Genomic DNA, 22764 nt, shown 5'->3' with positions numbered 1-22764 from the left:
CAAGCGGGGAACAGGGGAGAAGCCGGCACCTCCGCAGCCCGGTGAGGCGCCGCGGAGGCGGCGCTGGCGACGGAGCCCGCCCCGGAGCTGCTCCCGCCGCAGGATGCAGCAGCGGCAGCGGCGGCGGCGGCGGCGCGAAGAGCGATGCAGGGCCGCGGCAGGGCCCGGGGCCGCCGATAATCCCGGTGGGGCGGGGGAAGCACCGCCCGGGGTTAACCGGATTGGCAGTTGGGGCAGGGGGGAAATTAGGTGCAGGTAGGGACCCGGGTGTGATGATGGAGGAGGAGGAGGAGGAGGAGGATGGAGGCGGCGGAGGAGAGGCGGGGAGTGAAGCTGCAGCAGAAGGGGGCGGGCGGGGGGGCCGGCCGGGGGGGCGGCGGCGGCGGGCATGTGGGACCGGCTGCGGGGCAGTCGGGCGGCGGGCGGCGGCCGGAGTGCGGCCGCGATGGCGCAGCGGGACGAGAAAGCGACGGGGGAAGGCGAGGGCGATGGAGAAGCCCGTGCCGGGGCTCAGCCGAGCGGGGCCGAACGGGGCCCGAGCGGGGCCGCTGCGTCCTTCCAGCCCCCCGAGGGCGGCTTCGGCTGGGTGGTGGTTTTCGCTGCCGCTTGGTGCAACGGCTCCATCTTCGGCATCCATAACTCCTTCGGGATCCTCTACATGATGCTGCAAAGCGACCTGGGAGAGAGCAAGAAGGACCCCGCGCTGGAGTTTAAAACAGGTACGAGCTCCCTGCTTCCTTCCCGGCCCCTTTTCCCGGCCCCTTTTCCTGGGAGGGGAGCGGAGCGGAGAAAGGTGCGGGGGAAGGTGCGGCGGCTCGGCTCGCTCCAGCCTCCCGGAGCACGAGAAGGAGGAGGTAGAGGCAGTGGGGTTGAAAGCCCCTTCTTGGATGTGTTGAAGCGGGATTGCTCCCTGCCCCCTCCGTCCTTATAGCCGTGGCTATATTTATCTCCCACAGCATCATGTGTTTCTAAGCTGCTGTGTACTCAATTAAAAGTAATTCATTGGAAAAGCGTGCCCTCAGCAAGTCCTGCCTGCGTGTGTTTTGGAGAAAGGAAAGCAAGGGCTGGGTGAATTCAGCAGCTGCTGTGTGAGAGCCACCCTCTTCGTTTTTCATTATTCTTATCTTGTTTTGGGGTTTCCAAGCTGGTTGCTTTATCTGCTGGGCTTGGTGCAGGAGAGCATCTGCCTCACCAGCACGTGTCTTCCCAATCAATGAGAAAGCCAATGTAGGGCAGGTCTGGCAGCGCCACCGGCATGGTCACACAGACCATGGGTCTCAGGTAGTTACCATCCATTAACAGCAACAGCCACAAACTGCACCCAGCTGTGTATTTTGGTAGGACCTACAGGCTCAGCCAGGATGGAGATGGTGTGGTGTTGACACAAAGGTATATTTCTCATTGCAAAGACCTCACTGCCTAAGTAGACTGGGCAGAGGAACACCAGCCTGCTGTGTCCATGATGGATATTAGTGGCCCAACCTTGTCCCAGGTCTCGGTAATTCTTCCCCAGAAGATCATATCCCCACTATGGACAATGGTGGCCCACCTTGCTTTTATCTAGTGGGTAGAGATAAACACTTAGCATTGAGGGAACATGCTTGTGGTGTTGTCCTGGCTCTGGATGGGATGTGAGCAGCAGTCAGGAACTGAAGTGGGAGCATGCTGCAGAGGGTGAGTGCTGGGGAGTACGTGAGGACCTGGAAGTCTTATTCTGGGGATCAGTTGTGCCCAGCTGTATCCCTTCAGCTGACATACAGCTGATGGTGATGGCCATGAGCACGCGAGGATGAAATGCATAAGGAGATACACCCCATCTGCAGATCAGAAATTAACTCAGCAGTGCTGTTACCAGAGAAATGCTGCAATCGGGTCATTATGGGCAGTAACGGAGTGCAGAGGTGAGCTGGGGGTGTGTGGCCATTTGTAATTAGGGTGATTGACAGGCTGTGTGAGCCTGCGTGTGATCCCCAGGAAGCTCATCGCCTTACCCTCCGCTTCCTGCTCCCTGTGATCCGTATCTAGAAAGCCTAAGGCAGGGCTCTAAAGGTAGAAGCAGTAACAAAAGGAATTAAATACTGCAAGTCCTGGTGGTTTAAAGGCTCTGTGCCCAAGAGGGAGGTTGGAGGAGTCAGCATCTGCCTCTTGCTCCTTGCGATCCATTTATTTATGGCCATGACCGTGCAGAGGCCTTGAAAAAGAACGGTGTGTGGGTGTGTGAGGTGAGCTCAGGCTTGGTAATTAAATTGCCTGGGTGATGAATATATGCATTTTGGTCTGAGCACTTAATGAAGAGGCTGTTAATAAGCCCTGTGCTGTGATTCCTCTGCCCTTGGAGGCAGCAGTGCAGGGGCTCCAGCAATGCCAGTGGAGGAGAGGTGACAGCGATGGAGCCCATTTGCAGCAGGGAGCGCAGTATGTTAGGGGCTGCAGCTGCACTGTCTGGGGCTAAGGGCAGCGGGGTGCAGCGTGGGGGGCCCCCACAGCCCTTCCTCTTGTGCTCCCACCCCTCCCCGCTCGGGGTTGCATAATTTCCCTGTGGCGTTCATTTGCATGGAAACATAATCAGGAAAATATCGTAGCTCCTTTCCAAGTGCTAAGTGATATGGTCTTCCTGAAAAGACCAGTGCTGTCTGTCTGTCCTCCGATGTTAGTCTGTTCCTGTCTGCTGCAAGCAATACACAGATCCTGGGGTTTGGTCAGGGGACTGGGAGCAGATCAAGGAGATGAGGACATGCTCCAGCGCCAGCATTTGCATGGCTGTGGATGCACCACTTAGCTCTTAAATCTCCTCTCTGGTCTTGGGAAGGTGGGTTTGTATCAGAGACCTCATTGCTCTATACAGCTCCCGGAAAGGAGGCTGGAGTGAGGTGGGGTTCAGTCTTTTCTCTCTAGTATCAAGTGACGGGATGAGAGGAGATGGCCTAAAATTGTGCAAGTGAAGGTTTAGGTTGGATATTAGTAAAAATTTCTTTACTAAGAGTGGTCAGGCATTGGGACAGGCTGCCCAAGGAGGTGGTGAAGTCACCATCCCTGGAGGCGTTCAAGAAATGTGTGGACATGGCACTTTGGGACATGGTTTAATGGCCATGGCAGTCTTAGGTTGACAGTTGGACTCAATGATCTTACGTGTCCTTTCTAACCAACACTGTTCCATGATTATAGGAAGGTGGGGATTTGGAGGTAAAACAGGTTGTGATGTTGTAAGGTGGTCAGGCATCATGTTAAAAATAGGGTTATGTTTATGCTGAAGCGGGTACTAGTCAGCACTAAACAATAGCCGCCGCAGCGCTCGGCTATAATTATCAAGGTTTATTTCTTGTTTGCATTGGTCACGTTTTTGCTCGCGTTTGATCTTGAGAAACGCAGGATCTGCGGAGTTCAGGTCTGGGGTCAGGCTTTAAAAACAAACCCTTGGCCCAAGGATGCATTGAATGCATAGGCTCCTCTGTTTAAAGAAATATACTGCGCCGCATAGATCAACAAGCGGCACGGGGCCGAGGCAGGCTGGCTGCTGCGACCACTGCGTGCCCCTTCGCCGTGGGGTGCCGTTGCTGCTGGGGCTTTTGCAAGGCACGCTCTGTGCTGTTGAGCTTGTTTTCTTTCGGGGGGAGAGGAGGACTCATGGAGGAATTGCTGAGGCTGGAATTTAAAAAAAATAATATACATGTGAGTACTTGGCCAGGAAAAACCTCGTATCGGTCCGCTCTGCTGGTGAGGTGTTGAGTGATGCTTGAAAGTGTTTGCTGGGAGATGAATGGTGGCGTTTCCCTTCGGTTCCACACGGCTTGTTCCGGTGCTGAAAGATCCATGGGGCACGTCCCTCCTGGTGCCAGCTCCACCAGAGGGGTGTTGAACCAAGGGATGGATGAGCCATGCCGGCATGGTTGTCTTCCCCAGCTCCCAAAGCCAATTTGGGTGACAGAATTATCCTGATAAGCATTAAGTGAGCATTGACCCTTTTTAAATCCATGTCTGCTCTGCTGCTGCTTGGATGCTCTCCCAACCTTGTGAGAAGTGAGCACAAGGTACCTGACCTGGGCTTTGCCTTCAGCCAAGGAGGTCTTACTTGCCCTCAAGCCACTTAGCAACTGTCTCTTTACAGCTCACTGAAAGGAGGTTGCAGTGAGGTGGCGGTTGGTCTCTTCTCCCTAGCATCAGGTGATAGAATGAGAGGAAATAGCCTGAAACTGTGCCAGGGGAGGTTTAGGTTGGATATTGGGAAACATTTATTTACTAAAGAGTGCTCGGGCATTGGAACAGGCTGCCCAGGGAGGTGGTGGAGTCCCCATCCCTGGAGGTGTTCAAGAAATGTGTGGACATGGCACTTGGGAACATGGTTTAATGGCCATGGTGGTGTTGGGTTGAATGTTGGACTCAATGATCTTAGAATTGGTTTGGTTGGAAAAGATGTCTATGATTCAAGGGTCCCAGTGGTATGCTGTGGCTACCCTAGGAGAGATGGGAGAGCAACACATTTTGGTGCATCTTGTTCTTCCAAACACATCCTTGGTGCCATGCTGGGAGGCCTGGCAAGCACTGGAGGAGCACAAGCACTGAAGAGGAACATTGATTTTTTTGATTATTTTTTTTTAAGAGTGTTTGTTTATCTTTTTTTGTCTCCCCTCCTCCACTTTGTGTCAATATCCCAGGTGTAGATTAACTCTCTTTGCTTAATGTTTAATGTTTTGGTTGCTGGAAATGAGAGCAGCAAGCACTCATGGGGATGATAGCCTAAGGAGCTGGTCTGGTTTGGCTGCAGCTCCTCTGAGTGTGTCTGCATCTGGCAGTGTCCCCCAGTCTGCGTGTAGGAATGTGGGGAGAGGATGCTGCTGGAGCTTGTGGTGTTCGGGGAAGCCATACTGGTGCATGGACCAAAGCCCTGGTGGCCTTCTATGACAAGGTCACAACATTAATAGATGAAGGCCGAGCAGCTGACGTTATTTACCTGGACCTGAACAAAGCCTTCAACGCTGTCCCGCATGACATCCTGGTCTCCAAGCTGGTGCAGTATGGGTTTGATGGATGGACCGTTCAGTGGATAAAGAACTGGCTTGATGGCCACACCCAAAGGGTGGCTGTCAGTGGGTCCATGTCCAAGTGCAGGCCAGTGACGAGTGGAGTCCCTCAGGGATCAGTCCTGGAACCAGTCTTAACATCTTTGTTGGCAACATGGACAGTGGCATTGAGTGCACCCTCAGCAGGTTTGCTGATGACACCAAGCTGTGTGGTGTGGCGGACACACTGGAGGGAAGGGATCTGTCCAGGGGGACCTTGACAGGCTGGAGAGGTGGGCCCAAGCCAACCTCTTGAGGTTCAACAAGATCAAGTGCAAAGTCCTGCAGCTGGGTCGGGGCAATCCCAAGGACCAATACAGGCTGGGCAGCAACTGGCTTGAGAGCAGCCCTGAGGAAAAGGACTTGGGGGTGCTGGTGGATGAGAAGCTCAACATGAGCCACTAGTGTGCACCTGCAGCCCAGAAAGCCAATCACATCCTGGGCTGCATCAAGCCAGCAGGTCGAGGGAGGTGATTCTCCCCCTCTGCTCTGGTGAGACCCCACCTGGAGTACTGTGTCCAGTTCTAGAGCCCCTGTTACAGGAAGGATCTGGAGGTGCTGGAGTGTCTCCAGAGAAGGGCCATGAGGATGAGCAGAGGGCTGGAGCACCTCTCCTATGAGGATAGACTGAGGGAGTTGGGGCTGTTCAGTATGGAGAAGACAAGGTGCTGGGGAGACCTTGTTGTGGCCTTCCAGTATCTTAAGGGGGCTACAAGAAAGCTGGGGAGGGACTTTTTAGGGTGTCAGGGAGTGGTAGGACTGGGGGGAATGGAACAGAACTAGAAATGGGTAGATTCAGATTGGATGTTAGGAAGAGGTTCTTCACCGTGAGGGTGGAGAGATGCTGGAACAGGTTGCCCAGGGAGGTGGTAGAAGACTCATCCCTAGAGGTTTTTAAGGCCAGGCTGGATGTGGCTCTGGGCAACCTGATGTAGTGTGAGGTGTCCCTGCTCATGGCAGGGGAGCTGGAACTAGATGATGCTTGAGGTCCCTTCCAACCCTAACAATTCTATGATTCATCATATCTCATTGTGCTCACAATGCTAAGGCATTGATGATGTCATCTTTATCCCTGAATCCCCATCTGATTTGGTGAGGAATTTCTTCATGAGCATTGACTTCATATCCTTAGGACAGGGAAACTTAGCTGGAAAAGGCTTTTTTCCTCCAACAGTAAGAAAGACTGAGTTGGTTTCTTGAGGAAATAGAGCATTTCCATTTTAATAGTCATAGTGAGAGATGGGGAGGAGGAGCCATGGATTCCTCTTTGGGTTGAGGAAGAGTCACAGGGTGCATGAAAGTGGCTGGAACTGTAAAGGGAAACCTCAAGGAGAGTATAAATTGCAAGAGGAAATTTGTGCAAATGGTTCCACCTAAATTTTGTCCTGGGTGAGACCCAACAGGGGCAGCTCTCACAGACTGCACTTGATTTAGCCAGCTGCAATGAAAGATATCTGCCCCAGTTTGGGCCTTAAGGACACTCTTACTGACAGTCCTAACTACAGATTACAGCTGGTGTTGGATCTGAGAGCTGTGGTGGATGTTGTCACTCAGTGCTGGTGCTTGGAAGGTTCCTGTCTCCTGTGCATTATCACAGGTTCACAGAATGGTGAATGTTGGAAGGGACCCTGGGACCATGTCCAAATTCCCTTAGACATGCAAGGTACCAAGTCTATCAGCACTTAAAAACAAGTGATAAATATTTTCCCCAACAATCAGCACTTGGACAAAACATTATGTCAAGGATCTAAACACCAAACAAGGAAAGAAAATACTTACACACACCTGGGTGTGTCACACTGTGATGAAACCCAAACCAAACAGTTGAAGTAGAATAACGAAACTTACTAAAGTACAAAAATATCTCTGAAGGGGCATCTCTCCCTAAGAGCATTTTGTGTCTTAGCACTGATGACATTTTGAATGGCATCTTTCATAATGTAGTAAGAGGCCACCAAACTCTTCACAGAATTACATCATTGTAGGGTTTGGAAGGGCCCTTTGGAGCTCAACCAGTTCAGTGCCCCACTGTGGGGTCACCCAGAGCATCTTGCTCAGAATTTCAATCTCCAGGTGGGTTTGGAATCTCTCCAGAGAAGGAGACTCCACAACCTCTCTGGGCAGCCTGCTCCAGGTCTGCAGTACCTTCACACCAAAGAAGTTTGAGGCACCTTGGTTGAGGCCCCTTCCCTGGAAATATTCTATGATTTTCCCCCTATTCAGATGGAACCTCCTGCGTTCCAGTTTGTGCCCACTGCCCCTTGTCCTGTCACCGGGCACCACTAAAAAGAGTCTGTCCCCATCCTCTTGACTCCCCCCGCTTTAGCTATTGATCAATGTTGAGAAGATCCCAAAACGTGTGGTTATGGTACTGGTGGTCATTGTCTCACTCAAATCTGCAGGATCTGGTGCTTTTATTGATTGCCAGGGAGTTGTGTTGGCCCTGTTTCACTGATATCTTGCATGTGGGAGCTGTGGACCTCGGTGTTCCTGGGGTCTTCCTCTCATCCATCTAGGTTTCCTTCCATCCCACATTCCCTAACCCTGTGAAGAGATGTGCTTTTGGGAACAATATTTGTGTAGCTCAGATGGGGATGGAAATCTGGCAAAAAAGAGACACAAAAAAAGCATTTAATCACCTAACCCTGTTAGCTGGGGAGTCCAAAGGGCACTGGGGAGCTTACCCAGCTTTACTGGGGGTCTTCTGTGGCAGTGATGCCCATGTGCCAGCATTGGGCTCTTCCCAGCTGAGGTCCTGCCATTCTGGGAACTGAAGTTTATGACTGGAGGGGAAGAGAGATGCATTTCAGAGAGAGGAACTGGATTTTTGTGGCTTGAGCTGAGTACAAGGTGCGGTGTGAGATAAAGCAGCCTGGAAAGCAAACAAAGCCCAGCCATGGCATTAAATGCAGTTCTTGGGGCTGGCAGGAGTGATTAAGGTTATTAGGAGGCCAGAGAGTTGTTCCTAGGGGAGGTTCTTGTTTTCACAGGCTGCAGGGCCCCTCTCAGCCACCACACTTGCCACTTTAGTGAGGTTTCATTTATTTTTAAGTGTCTTCCACCAGCTGGCAAAGGAGATGCTCCACTCTGAGTTGTATTTTCCAGGGTGGAATTAGGTTGGACATAGGGAGGAAGTTCTGCACAATGAGAGTGGTGAAATACTGGAACAGGTTGCCCAGGGCTGTGGTGGAGGCCCCATTCCTGGAGATATCAGATGGCTCCACCAGGGCTCCACCAGGTTTTACCTTGATCTAGTGTCCCAGCTCACTTCATGGGGGTTGGACTAGGTGACCTTTGAGGGTCCCTTCTAACCCAATGCATTCTATGATACTATTATTCTGCCCTCAAGTGGTATCAGCTCTTGTGACCTGGCTGTGGTGCGTGAAAAAGCAGCACATGGGCTTGTGCAGTTTGTTTAGTTTGGGGTTTTCTTTAGTCCTTTTAGTTACAAAACCCAAACAAAACTACCCCACTTTGCTGGGATTTCATTGTAGTTGAAACTTCGAAATCACTGGGTTTCTAGCCCATGGCTAAGACTGGGCTGAGAGGAAGAGGAAGGGAAGGGTTTGGAAGGTAAAGGGGGTGGATGTTGTAGCATGCAGGACCAAGAGGGATGCAGAGGTTCAGGGTGAGATGGATCATAGAATTGTTTTGGTTAGAAAAGACCTCTAAGATTATCAAGTCCACCCTTCAACCAAAGACAACCATAGCAATTAAGCCATGTCCCAAAGTGTGATGTCTACACATTTCTTGAACACCTCCAGGGATGGTGATTTCACCACCTCCTTGGGCAACCTGTTCCAATGCCTGACCAAAAGGGATGTGACCCCCCCAGGGCTAGGGGTCTCAGCAGCTAAGGAGCCATTTCTTTTCCCCTTCTTGGGGGAAATCTAGGAGTTTAACAAATCATCCTTGATTCAATCCCCTCCAACTGCCTCTGCAGCTGGAAGCTGGCCATCAGCAGGGACAGTTGACATCCAGCACCTTAAAATAAACCTAACCCATCAGGTTGGGCGAAGCTTCATAGCCAGAAGGCACCACTGACCTTGCTGGTAGTGCCCGTTGAGCCGGCTGCACATAGCTCATGTGGGTGTTGTCACCAGTATCCCGCCCCATGTGCCCGAGGCAGCTCCCCTCCCTCCCTCCTTATCCCATGTGTTATAGACGTAGCTGTTCACGGGACTCATCCTGCTTGTAGGGCAGCACCATCAGGTCCCCCATCCCATCATATACTTGGTGAGCAGTGGGCGAAACTGTCTTCCCCAAAATCTGGTGGTGTGATGGAGACCACCAGGCTGATTGGACATGGAGCTGGGGCTGCTGGATTTCCTGTGGGGTTTGTAGGGCTCTTCGCGGGGGGAGGTTTCCACAATCCCAGGGAGGGTTTTGTATCCTGCAGTGCAGAAAGGGAAGTTCCCACTGGGGGCATGCATGGGAGGAAACAAGCTCTCTCCCATCATGCTAACAGGGAAGTAATCTCAGTGGGATGGTGGCACCTGCTGGAATTTGCATCAGTCAGCACCACGGCCTGGATAACCTTTAGTTTTTTTATACTGATGACGCCTTGGGACCTGTGCCAAAGCGACGCAGCATGTGTGCCAGCGCAGGAGTGACAGTGCAGCTGGGCTGGGTGATGTGTGGGCTGATGGGCACCTCAGCAGCACTGGGGCTGGTGCCACAAGTGCTTGCTCTTGCCTGCTGCTCCCCGCGTAGGCTCCCAAGACCGTCCCCCCCCTTGCTGGAGACAGCTGAGGCTTCCCCCTGGCTCCACAGCTGGGGGGTTGCCCACTTCTGGCTGGTGGCCCTGTACTGTAGGGAATTGTTTGGCACATCACCAAAGAGCTCAGTCTCTCCCGCTCACTTTTTTGGGGGATGATGATTCCTCAGGGCTTTCCTACGAGCTGGGCAGGGCACAGAGGAGGATGCTAGCATTTCCTATCAGGACGGTGGCCATGCAGCCATCTCCGGCAGCCAGAGCTTTCCCTGGGGATTCACTTTTGCTTGGTTTTCTGCAACCATGAGCCTGTGCATCCATGGTATCTCCATTCCTCATCTGGCACTGGTGAGAGGACAGGTACACCCTGTGTGCCAATAGAACACGTGTGAAAATACTGCTGCACCCATTGCAGAATGCATTTGCTGGCGTTCCCTTCCTCTTCCTCGAAAGATTGATCTTCCCTGTTGCAAGGGAAGGTGATGCTGTCTGTTAGCATTTGAAACTAGAGCAGGGCAGATTTAGGTTGGACATGAGGAGGAAGTTCTGCACAATGAAGGTGGTGGAACACTGGAACAGGTTCACCAGAGAGGTGGTTGAGGCCCCATCCCTGAAGACATTCGAGGTCCAACTTGATGGAGCCCTGAGCAACCTAATCAATTTGGAGATGTCCCTGCTGACTGCAAAGGGTTGGACAAGATGGCCTTTGAGGGTCCCTTCCTACCCAATGCATTCTGTGATCCCTGTGGAAGACGTTCTGATGGAGGAGCCTGTGCCAGGCCGGGCATCACTGTGGGTACGCTGCCCAGCTATCGAGTCAGGGCGTCGCCCGTGCCTGCCGCGGGTGATGGGAGCTGGGTTCACTCCGGGGCTCTTTCCGTACATCCACCCGGAGACAGTTGAGGCGGTTGCAAAACCCACATGACGTGTGCTGGGAACTGCTACAACACGCTCGCTGCCGGGCGCCAGCCTTCCCCAGCTCTCTCCCAGGCACCTGGTACAACAGGTCCTGCCGGCTGCCAGGGCAGGCGGGACAGGAGGCTGCGCGCAGCTCCCTGCCTGCACCGCTGCATGCCTCTCCTCTGTGCTGCAGGCGGCAAAGCTCCTGCTGCCTCTGTGTCCCCCATCAAGCACACTCAATTGGGCAGGGGTGCAGCCAGGGAGGGTGGCACAGCTCTGGCTTCCATTAGTGCATTTTCAGGCTTGATTTTCCTCTTTTGCCCTTTTATTTGTATCTCAGAATCGTAGAATTGTTTGTTTGGAAGAGACCTTAAGATCATCAAATCCAACCATAACCTAATGTCTCCCTGTGCATGACTCCTAGACCATGTCCTAAGCTCCTCATCCAAACAACTTCTAAACACCTCCAAGGGTGGTGATTCCACCACTTGCCCAGGCTGCCTGTTCCAGTGCCCAATGATCCTTTTGGTGAAGAAATTTTTTCCGAATCTCCAATCTAAACCTCCCCTGGAGCAACTTGAAGCCATTTCCTCTTATTCTATCACTTGCTACCTGGGAGAAGAGGCTGGCTTCCACCTGTCACCAAACTCCTTTCAGGGAGTTGTAGAGAACCACAAGATCTCCCCTCAGCCTCCTCTTCTTCAGGCTGAACAAGTCCAGTTCCTTCAGCTGCTCCTCACAGAACCTGTGTTGAAGACCCATCACCAGCCTTGTTGCCCTTCTCATGGAATGCTCCAGCACCTCAGTGGCCTTCCTCCAGAGCCCTAAAAAAATTACCTTGTGCAAACTCTGCATCAAGCACATCACTTGAGAGCCAGAGTGGGATGAAACATGGAAAGAAAGCCCTCAGGAATGACTGCCAGGTCACAGAAACTTTGGGGGGTTGTTATGCTAGGACTCATCTTTGGCATGCTTGGCACCCATGCCATGCCATGTTGTCTTGTGTGAGGAACAGCTCAGGGTGCTCTGAGCAACCTCCTGGGCTCTTGTGGGACAGAGAGTACATTCGTGGTGACATGATCATGTTGGAGGCTCCTTCTCTAGAGACTTTCAAGACATGCCTGGATGTGTTCCTGTGTGGCCTGCTGTAGGTGACCCTACTTTGGCAGGGGGATTGGGCTTGATGATCTCCAGAGGTCCCTTCAAACCCCTACCATTCTATGATTCTGTGGTGGCAGCTTGACCCCATCACTTCTTTGCACCATTGCTTTGCACACCCCAGGGGAGCTCCAGCCTGGAGATATCCCATACCTACATCCCTGATTCCAGTGCAGTGTCCTAGTGCAGATGCCTCAGTGTGAGATGGAGATGGTGTTTTAGGGTCAGTGTTGCCAGCAGTGTGGCTTTTTTGAGCATCTGGTTCTCATAACCTTGCATTGGAGGAAGCAAGCTCTCCAGACTCTGTTTCTCCTCATCTTTGGGGTGTTTTTTTTGGCTCTGGGTTTGGCTTTAGCAGCTCAGTGGTGGATTTTGGCTTGCTTACTCTGGTGCAGAGTAGAGGGACAGGGAAGCCCCATGTGCTGCTAGCTTGTTTGGGGTCACACCGGGTGAAGACTGGGGCCCTCCTTAGGGCAGAGAAACAGCCCTCCCACAGTGCCTGCAATGAAGGAACCTACTGTGAGCACCCACCCATTACCTATCTCTGGGGACCAGTTGGGATGAAGATGTTCAGGGCACACAAGCCCCCCAATACCATTCATCAGCATCCCCCAAAAGCCCTTTTTCTTGGCCACCTTGCGTCAGGCACCAAAATAAAGCTTTTGTTTCAAGCTCATGGCCTTAATCTGTTCGCCTGCAGATCCTGTGCGTAAAAGGGAGGTGAAATCCTTCCCTCTGGGGGGGACGTTGCGTGAGCAGCTGTGTTGGTTCTTGCCAAGGAGTCAGGCATTTTGGCCAGAGGGTTTATCCAAACCCCAGGATCTCACTTCATAAAGCTGAAGTCCGCCACGGTGGAAATTTAATGGCAGCTCCAGAAGTGAGGCTTGTGCCTCCTGTGCACCACCTGAGTTGGGTCCGACAGAGGAGGAAAAAAAACCATCTGTGATTAAAGATTGACGGTAATTACATAATAGGTCTGCACCAGATGATGCCCAGACAAGCTCCCTCCTGGGATTTCCCAACTTTTGGAGTCTTTAAATTTGCAATCATCCTAAAGTGCTGCTACCATGGTGGGTAATTATTGATATTACGGCAGCGCCCGGCGTGATTGCACAAGGTGGCTTGCTGATGGCTGAGCTTGCCTCCTCTGATAGAGCAGCTCTGGGACACAGTCAGCCTCTAAGGATGGAGCTCCCCATTCCACCCCCAGCATTGCACTGGCATAAAAGAATGAGAAAATAAGACAGAAAAGCTATTTTTTAGGTCTGTTGGTGAGGTGAGCGGAGCAGCTGGGGCCACGTGCTTCTTCCAGGATGTTCCTGATGGTGGGCCAGCTATTAATCCCCCTGTGTTTCAGCAAAACCCAGTTTATTTCTGGAGATTTGTGTAAGCAGTGGAAGTGGGGAGCACTGGGGATGTGGGGAGCTTGCCCGGGATTAAATTGGCCTGAAAGCCAAGCATGCCAAGCTCGCAGGCCCAGGGAGAGCTTAATTAAAGTCTAAGGAGAAGCGTTTCCAAGAAAATAATACAGGGTTATTTAAACTGGGATATTTTTGTTCTGGGCCCAGAATGTCTCTCTTCATTCTCTCTTCGGTGTCGGCTTTAATAAAACAAAATGAGATCTCCAAGAAAAACAAATTGGAGCTCTTAAAAAGACGGTGGGGAGATAAAAATCAGTTTAAGAGTGTTGCTGGTAACACCTTGGGTTATTAAAACGGAAAGAATGCTAACGATGTGATTTGCATCCACCTTTCTTGTGGCTGCGCCCAGGAGGGAGCCTGCTCCCTCTGGGAGAGGGGCAATGGGCAACACACAGCCCTGCCACCCTTCACCGTGGCCTCTGGGTTGGTGTGCAGGGGGCAGAAGGCTTTGTTGGCAGGGTGAATTGGGGCCTATTTCATCATGTGGAAGGCGATTTTGGAGAGCTTTGGGTTTGCTTCCTAAGGCTCGGGTCAGGAGCTTGTAGGATCAGGGGAGGTGGAGTCACTGTCTCTGGAAGTGTTCAAGGAATGTATGGAAATGACGCTTTAGGACGTGGTTTAATGGCTGTGGTGGTCTTAGGTTGAAGGTTGGACTCGCTCTTAAATGTCTCTTCCAGCCAAAACAATTCTGTGTTTCTATGAGATGCAGAGGTCACATACTAAAAGGAAAAGTGGCAAGAGTCAGGATTGCCAGGACTTTGATGATCTGGATGAGGGTATTGAGTCAGTCATCAGTAAATTTGCAGATGACACCAAGTTGGGAGCAGATGTTGATCAGTTAGAGGGTGGAAGGGCTCGGCAGAGGGACCTTGACCGACTGGACAGATGGGCAGAGTCCAACGTGATGGCATTCAACAAGTCCAAGTGCCGGGTGCTGCACTTTGGCCACAATAACCCCATGCAGAGCTACAGGCTGGGGTCAGAGTGGCTGGAGAGCAGCCAAACAGAAAGGGACCTGGGAGTACTGATTGACAGCTGTCTGAACATGAGCCATCAGTGTGCCCAGGTGGCCAAGAAGGCCAATGGCATCCTGGCCTGCATCAAGAATAGTGTGGCCAGCAGGAGCAGGGAAGTCATTCTGCCCCTGTACTCAGCACTGGTTAGGCCACACCTTGAGTCCTGTGTCCAGTTCTGCACCCCTCAATTTAAAAAGGACATTGAGACACTTGAAGGTGTCCAGAGAAGGGCAATGAGGATGGGGAGAGGCCTCGAGCACAAGCCCTATGAGGAGAGGCTGAGGGAGCTGGGATTGTTTAGCCTGGAGAAGAGGAGGCTCAGGGGAGACCTTATTGCTGTTTACAACTACCTGAAGGGAGGTTGTAGCCAGGAGGGGCTTGGTCTCTTCTCCCAGGCAATCAGCATCAGAACAAGGGGACACAGTCTCAAGCTGCGCCAGGGGAGGTTTAGACTCGAAGTGAGGAGAAAGTTCTTCACTGAGCGAGTCATTCGTCATTGGAATGTGCTGCCCAGGGAGGTGCTGGACTCACCATCCCTGGAGGTGTTCAGGAGGGGATTGGACGTGGCACTTGGTGCCATGGTTTAGTAGTCATGAGGTCCTGGTTGGACAGGTTGGACTTGATGATTTCTGAGGTCTTTTCCAGCCTTATTGATTCTATGACACCAAGCAAACCAAAATAAAACAAAAATCTAAAGGGGAAGGCTGAGGAGGGACTGTTTAGGACAGGTTGCAGTAGGACACAGTGCAGTGGTTTGAAACTAGAGCAGAGTACATTTAGGTTGGACTTGAGGAGAAGGTTTTTCACAATGAGAGTGGTGAAACACTGGAAGAGGTTGCCCAGAGATGTCATCGAGGCCCCATCCCTGGAGACAAGATGACCTTTGAGAGTCTCTTCCAACCCAATTCATTCTGTGACTCTAAATCCACACTGACCTTGGAAAAGATGCAGCCTGTCAGAGCTCTTTTAGAGATGATGAACCTGTGGATGAAAATGTCAAACTGGACATATTGTGGCCTGAGAGTTGCTGGGTACAGTTTTGCTGGGTACAGTTTTGCTGAGCATGCTGAGATGCAGGGCTGTGGAATTGGCATTGCCTTCTCTAAAACCAGTGCCCTAAGCTGGCTGGTGTGGCTGAGTGTGCTGAATCCTGACCCAAAGGTCTGCTCTCAAAATGTCCCAGTTCTGGTAGGCTCTCCTGCCTGTGTGGTCATAGCTTGCTTCCCAAGATGCTGCTAGCAAGGATGTGGGGAGAGCTGGGGAGCAGCTGGTGATATGATGTTGAACTTTGGTCCCTCAACCATCTGCTTCTACATTTCTGCAGGAAGATTGGATGAAAAGCTGCCCTTTTTTATTCCATATGCTTGCATCAGGCATTGGACTAGATGACCTTTAAAGGTCCCTTCCAACCCAGTGCATTCTATGATTCTATCCTGGACAGAGCTGACCATCTCCTGGCCAAATACTGGAGGCCACTGATGCCTTCCCAGGATACCACCCATGGTCTGTAGGGATGGAAGTGGGGCACAGGCAGGTACAGGGGTGATGCTTCTGACCCAGGTTTGGGGTGAGGAAGTCGTAGGGGCTGCCATAGAGTCCTGGCTGTCCATCTGTTTTTCAAGCAGGTGGATGCTTTTGGAGAGAGTGGCTTTAAAATGCCCAGTGTGATGCCCCCCTTTTAGTACTTTTAAAGGGGCTGATCAGAAAGCTGGGGACAGACTTTTGAGTAGGCCCTGTTGTGACAGGACAAGGGGTGATGGTGTGAACTAAAAGAGGGAGATTCAGAGTAGAGGGAAGGAAGAAACTTCTCATGCTGAGGGTGGTGGGAACCTGGCCCGGTCAGGCCAGAGAGGTGGTAGATGCCCCATACCTGCAACCATTCCAGGTCAGGTTGTTTGTGGCTCTGAGCAACCTGCTCTAGTTGCAGATGTCCCTGCTGACTGCAGGGAGGTTGGGACCTTTAAATGTCTCTTCCAGCCCAAACTGGTATGTGATTCTACGATGCTGTCTGCCTCATAACCACACCCCACCCCTGCCTACTGGCAGGATGGCGCTGCAGAGGCCAGCTCCTACCTGGCTGCTGTGCCTGGCTCTATCAGATAAGGCAATTACAGCTTTAGGGCTTAATTGCAGAGGGTAATGATAGCAGAGTGTTATTTAGATAGGAGGCTGACAAGGGGTGGATGTGGGCATTGTTGAGTTTGAGGTTTTTTCCAGTGTTCAAAATAAACTTGGTGGGGCCTCAGTGTTGCTGGAGGTGTGAGGTCTTCATGGAGCTCCTTCTGCTCATACCCCACCACATCCCATGGCCAGAGGGAAATTCAGCATCACATAAAAACCATGACAACTACCCCAGTGCTGGAGAAGCTTGCCCACAGTTGATGAGAAACCACCCTGGGAGAGGAAAGGGTGAGAGCCAACCAGAAGAGAATCATAGAATCATTAAGGTTGGAAAAGACTTCCAACCTTCTACCCAACCTCTCCATGGTCACTAGAACATGTCCTGAAGTGCCACATCTACTTAGTTTTTTAACATCTCCAGGGATGGTGACTCCACCACCTCCCTGGGCAGCCTGTTCCAATGCCTGACCACTCTTTCAGTAAAGAAATTCGAACTGATATCCAGCCTAAACCTGCCAGATTTGGCAGCTTTTTCCTACCCTGCTGGTGCTGCAGTGAGAGAGGTGAGCAGGAGGTCCTTGTCTCTGACACATGGGGTCCATGTTTTCCCCTGTCCCCATGGAACCTTGTGGCTGTGAGGGTGGCTGTGCAATCCCAGTGTTGGGATTTGGAGCATTTCCCTGCTGAGACTGGCCTAAAAATGGGGATTTTTAAGACCTATATTGGTGCAGGGTGGGTTTCTGCCCAAGAAAGGGAGTTTTGCAGTGATGTCTGCAGTGCAGGCTGATAAAACTTCAGGACATCTGTGGACAAGGCATCATGTTGTTTTCTTTTAGCTGGGAGAGCCTGGCCCTTGAGATCTGCATTTTGGGAGAGGGAAGATTCATATCAAATCAAATGTGTTGCCCAAAGCTAAGACAGGCTTCTTATTTTTTCAAGCTGCTAAACTCTTCCCTGCTTCATCAACCACAGCATAAATGAGACACCGGGGAGTAGAGGTACTTCAGGTCCTGATTTCACCTCTGTGGCTGGCTGTTAACCCTCACTGACCCATTCTGAACAGCACCTAGAGATAAGATTAGCCCCAGTCTGGGTTTTGGAGCTTGTTTCACTCCCTAAGGACAATATATTCCTCATCCCAGATTTCCCAGCCAAGCCATCTGTAGCCTCTCCTCACCATGGTTTGTGTCCCATTGACCTCATAAACCAAAATATGCCCCAGAATAAAAAGGCAGAAAACACTTTTTACAAGCAGGGTGGTGGAAAACTTTTCAGCTCAATGAAGTTGGTTGCTTAGATTCTATTGTGGGATGAAGAGGGAAGGAGGGGGTGGGGGGAAACAACCCAAAAAGCTGTTGGGAAGATGATGCCTGGCAGAGCAGCATGACAAACAGCATCTCTGGGGCTTTAATGTTTCCGCCAGTTCCAAAGCAGGAATGAGCTCTTGTGAAATGTCAGGCATTGCTGGGTGATGTTGGGCCCCTGGCCACAGGCTGGTCGCTTTGCAGTTGATAGCCCTTGCTTTTTAGCACCCAGGGCAAAGTTCAGGCTCTGAACTTTGAACATTTGGATTTGGGGAGCTGATGAAGAGCCAAAAAAACCCCCAAGAGAGCAGGGTTGGTGTGCGAGCAACAGGTTGTTGGCTGGCTTCTCCATTAGTCAGGGCTGGTGACGAGTTGATCTCCTTTTCCATTTTCTTTTGAATGAATCAGTTTTGGCTCAGCCTGATGGTCAGACTGGTTAAGCAAGAAGCAGCTGGTATTATTCTCATACGTGCTGGAGACAGAAGCCAGCCTCTCCCCAGCTCTGCAAACCTTCCATGGTCCCCAGCCAGCTTCCAGAGCTGCAGTCCTCCAGACCCTGGCTAGGAAAGGTTCATCTTCTCTGTCACCCCATTCCCTGTAACCTCTGTGTGCAGAAAGGGCTCCATATTTTGCCATGCCTTTGGATGTAGCTGTTGGCATTTGGAAGGTCTTGCTTAGGGAAGGGGTGTGTGGGCAGCAGGGAGCTGTGAGCTCCATCTGCTCAGCCCAGTGGCTGCAGACCCCATGGTGCAGACTTTGTAGAACCATGGAATGGTTTGGGTTGAAAGGGACCTTTAAGGTCGTCAGCAGGGACATCTGCAACCACAACAGGTTTCTCAGAGGCACAAACAACCTGACTTGGAACTGTGCTAGAGATGGGGCATCTCCCACCTCTCTGGGCAATCTGGGACAGGGTCTCACTACTCTTACCATGAAAAAGCTCTTCCTTCTCTCTACTCTGAATCTGCTTCATTGAGTTTAACCCCATCACCCCTTGCCCTGTCACAGCTCTGCCAGAAAGTCTATCACCATCTTTCTTATTGGCCCCTTTAAGTCCTAAAAGGCTACCAAAAGACCTCCTTGGAGCCTTCTCTTCTCCAGGCTGAACAAGCCCAACTCTCTCAGCCTGGCCTCCCATCATTGCTGTGGCCTCCTTTGGCCCTGCTCCAACAGGTCCATGTCCTTCCTGTGCTCAGGACTCGAGAGCTGGCCCCAGCACTGCAGATGGGGTCTCAGCAGAGAGGAGCAGAGGACCCCTTCCTTCCACCTGCTGCCCATGCTGCTGGGGATCAGCCCAGGACACAGCTGGCTCATGTCCATCTTTTCACCCACCAGCACCCCAAAGTCCTTCTCCACAGGGCTGCTCTCCAGCGTTTCATCCCCAGCATGTGTTGACACTGGGGGTTGCCTTGACCCCTGTGCAGGACCTTACGCTTGTCCTTGTTGAACCTCATGAGGTCCACTTAGTCTCATTCCTCAAGCCTATCTGGGTCTCCCTATATGGATCTGGTCCCTCAGGTGTCTCAGCTGCCCCTCTCAACGTCTTGTCATCTGCAAACATGCTGAGGGTGTACTCAGTCCCTGGGGGGCTTGGCGTCTCTGTTCTACCTTATGCCCTGGGGCATGAATGGGCTTTGAAGAATTTGGAGCTCAGGCACTTGAAGGCAACCCCAGAAACTGCAGCAGGTGTTACCTACAGATATCCCACACCTGACACCTGTGCAGAGAGCATCATTTTGACTCCTACCCCAAAAGGTAGTATTTCCATGGGGAGGAAGAGGAGGCTTCCTGGCCCTGGAGGTCGGATATGTAGCTTTTAAACCTGAATCGCAGCGGGACTAAAACTTACCCAGCAACTGACAGAAACCTTCATTAACCTGCCTTGTTATTTATTCTGATCTAAAAGCCCTTGATGCAGCAAAAAGTGAAGGAATTTCTCCGGGGAAGTGCATTAATGTTTCACTGGGTATTGAAGCACTTTGCTGCTGGGGTGCTTTCAATGCTATGGGCTGTCCCCACTTGTCCCCAGTTCCCCTCGGTCTCGTTAAACATTGCGTGGCTCCGGGGAAGCCACGAGGCAGCTCTGCCTGCAGCCATCGCGTGGGCTAAGGCCTTAGGGATTGCTGGTTTAATATATATGTATATGTGTGTCTGCAGAGGTGCAACAGGCACAGAGAGATGTAGCCCATAATCTCAGCATGGTGAGGGTTGGATGGGACCTCTGGAGATCATCTAGTCCAACTTCCCAGATAAAGCAAGGGCACCCACAGCAGGGTGGACAGGATCACAATGTCCAGGTGGGTTTGGAATCTCTCCAGAGGAGGAGACCCCACAACCTCTCTGGCAGCCTGTTCCAGGGCTCCAGCACCCTCAAGGTACAGTTTTTCTTCCTGTTCAGGTGGAACCTCCTGGGTTCCACTTTGCGCCTGTTACCTCTTGTCCTGTCACTGGGAACCACTGATGAGAGTCTGGCCTCATCCTCTTTCCTCCCACCCTTTATCTCTTGCTGAGCATTGATCAGATCCCATCTCAGGCTGCTCTTCTCCAGGCTCAACAGCCCCAGAGCTCTCAGCCTTTGCTTCTCCTAGAGATGATCCAGGTCCCTCAGCATCTTTGTAGCCTCCACTGGGCTCTCTCCAGTAGTTCCTTGTCTCTCCTGAACTCACTAGGGTGAGTAGAGGGGGAGGCAAACTTCCCTTGACCTGCTGATCAGACTTTTCTTAATGCACCCCAGGACACCATTGGCCTTCTTGGCCACAAGTGCACATTGATGGCTTATGGTTAACTTGTCCACCAGCAATTCCAGGTCCTTCTCTGCAGAGCTGCTTTCCAGCAGGTCACCCCCTCACTTGTACTGGTGCAGGGGGTCATTGCTCCCCAACTGCAGGACTCTACACTTGCCTTAGATGTATATGTATGTGTCTATGTACTATGGATCTTCATTAGAGGTGGAGCTGGAGGGCTCAGGGCTGGGTTCCTGAGATGCTAGTGGGAAACACGGGGCTGGGTACCATCCTCAACGCCTCAGCTGTGATTTTTCTCCACTTACCCAGAGCATCAAAGGGCAGGGCTCGCCCTTCCCCACACCATGGAGTGGCTGCCAAATCCACCTGGTGTCTGAAAAACTTTCAAATGAGTGTAGGTCAGCCAAAAGTAACAGTCCATTGACAAAGGGGTCTAACCTGTTTCTTCTTGGGGAAGGGAAAAAATAATTAAATTAAATAAAATGTTGAGGGTTTTCAGTTTCCTTTATCTGTCCAATTTGCTTAATTACATCATGGTTTGTTTTTCTGAGATACTCAGTTCTCAAGTGTGTGCTTTAATGTAAGGAAATGCCAAGAGATTAAAAGCATATGGACATTTTACTCCTCTTTTTGGCCTCAGGGTGTTTGGTTTAATGATGATGCACAAGTCTTCCCCATCAGCAGGCTTCAGGAGCACTGTCCAAAGGTGTTAGCATCTCCATGCTGGAGATCCAGGGAAAATTCTGGTGCTGGAGGAGGAAATATTTTCCCAGTGGCCATCAGGAGAATCACAGAATGGTTTGTGTTGGATGGGACCTTAAAGGTCATCTAGTCTAACCCCCCTGCAGTCAGCAGGGACATCTTTAACTAGAGCAGGTTGCTCATAGTCCCATCCAACCTGACCTGGAATATTGAGCCCAAGTCTTCCACTGTGTAGCTGTTTTAACCCATGGACACAGCTGGGATGCTGCTCTGACTGTGTGCCCACTTGAGGGGCTCTGCTGAACCTGCTTGCAAACAGCTTGTCTTTGTTTATTTTGGTTTTTAAAGATACTCATCTAATGGAGAAGACTCACTCATGGATTCCCCAGTATGATCAGCCATCAGTTTGTGCCATCCCTCAAGCCACAAGATGGTTTGGGCTGGGGCTGAGCACTGGAACCAGCCCAGGGAACCACTGATGTGGTGAGAGAGCCCTGATGGAAGAAGCCATGGCAGGGAGGTGCTGTCTCCATAAGTGAATGAAGCTTGGGGGCAAAATAACTTAAAAGCCAACTGGAGGAGCCTGGAGAGGGGCCTCCCTTGGGAATGTGCCCACAGCAGCCACTGCTGGATCCTTCCTTTTGTATTTCTACCCTGTGTATGGCCTGGATTTGGGCGGACTTTGTCTTCAGGGAAACGGGGGCCCTGTTGGGTGTAGGCAAACAAATAGCATGAGTGAAATATTTTGGTGCTCTTCAGGCAGGATGCTCTGCTTGGGTGCCATCAGGGAGGTGTTGCTGCCCCCCCAGTGCTCTCCATCTCAGGGTGCTTGCCCCAGGCTGAGGTTGCTGCAGCACTTTTTCCATCAGAGCTTGGGGGGCTCCATGGGGTTATTTTGATCTAAGGGATGCTTGGCGGAGTGGGTCAGAGCCAGCATCACACGTGGATGCTGCTGAGAGCAACACAGGGGATGCTTTCTTCCAGCCTTGCTCATCCTTTGTGTGCACCAGCCTTAACTGGTGAGTATTTGGGAGGTTTGGCTTTTCCCTCGCTATCCTCATCCCCATCCTGCTGGAGGAAGGTGTTGAACAGGTCCCAGATGGGGCACAGCCATGCTCCCCTGTGTTCTCTGAAGCGTAGACCCATTGAATCATTTTGGTTGGAAGAGACCTTTAAGATGATTGAATCCAACCATTAACCCAGCACTGCCAAGTCTGCCACTGAACCATCTCCCTCAGCACCACATCTACGTGGCTTTTAAATCCCTTCAGGGATGGGCACTCCACCACTGCTGTGGGCAGCCTGGTGCAGGGCTGGACAACACTTTTGGGGAAGAAATTGTACCTCATGTCCAACCTAAACCTCCCCTGGTGCAACTTGAGGCCATCTCATCTTGTCCTATTGCTGGTTCCTTGGGAGAAAAGGCCAACCCCCACCTGGCTTCAGCCTCCTTCTAGAGAGTTGTAGAGAGTGAGAACACATGGAGGAGGGAAGAGGGGATGATGTGCAGTGCTGAGGCTTGGGCCAGGGTCGTTCCTCCTAGAGAAGGGAAAGTCCATCGCTGCCTTCAGCTCTGTAAAAACTTGCACAAAAGGCAGGAAATTGTGCTCCTTGTTTGGGTTGCAAA

At 51.6% G+C, this 22764-nt stretch overlaps 1 protein-coding gene across 1 annotated transcript in view; it reads left to right on the top strand.

Annotated features, from left to right (window-relative positions):
- The first annotated feature begins 377 nt into the window (after positions 1–377).
- The window catches only part of SLC16A2 (solute carrier family 16 member 2), a 42250-nt gene continuing 19863 nt past the window's right edge, over positions 378–22764 (top strand). Inside the window, exon 1 of the mRNA XM_009900403.2 lies at positions 378–719. Within this exon, the coding sequence (XP_009898705.2) occupies positions 389–719 (331 nt within the window). The 5' untranslated portion in view covers positions 378–388. The remainder of the gene's footprint in view (positions 720–22764) is intronic.

This window comes from Dryobates pubescens, chromosome 18 (assembly GCF_014839835.1).
Source record: "Dryobates pubescens isolate bDryPub1 chromosome 18, bDryPub1.pri, whole genome shotgun sequence".
Taxonomy (NCBI): domain Eukaryota; kingdom Metazoa; phylum Chordata; class Aves; order Piciformes; family Picidae; genus Dryobates; species Dryobates pubescens.
This window is presented reverse-complemented; position numbering and strand designations above follow the sequence as displayed.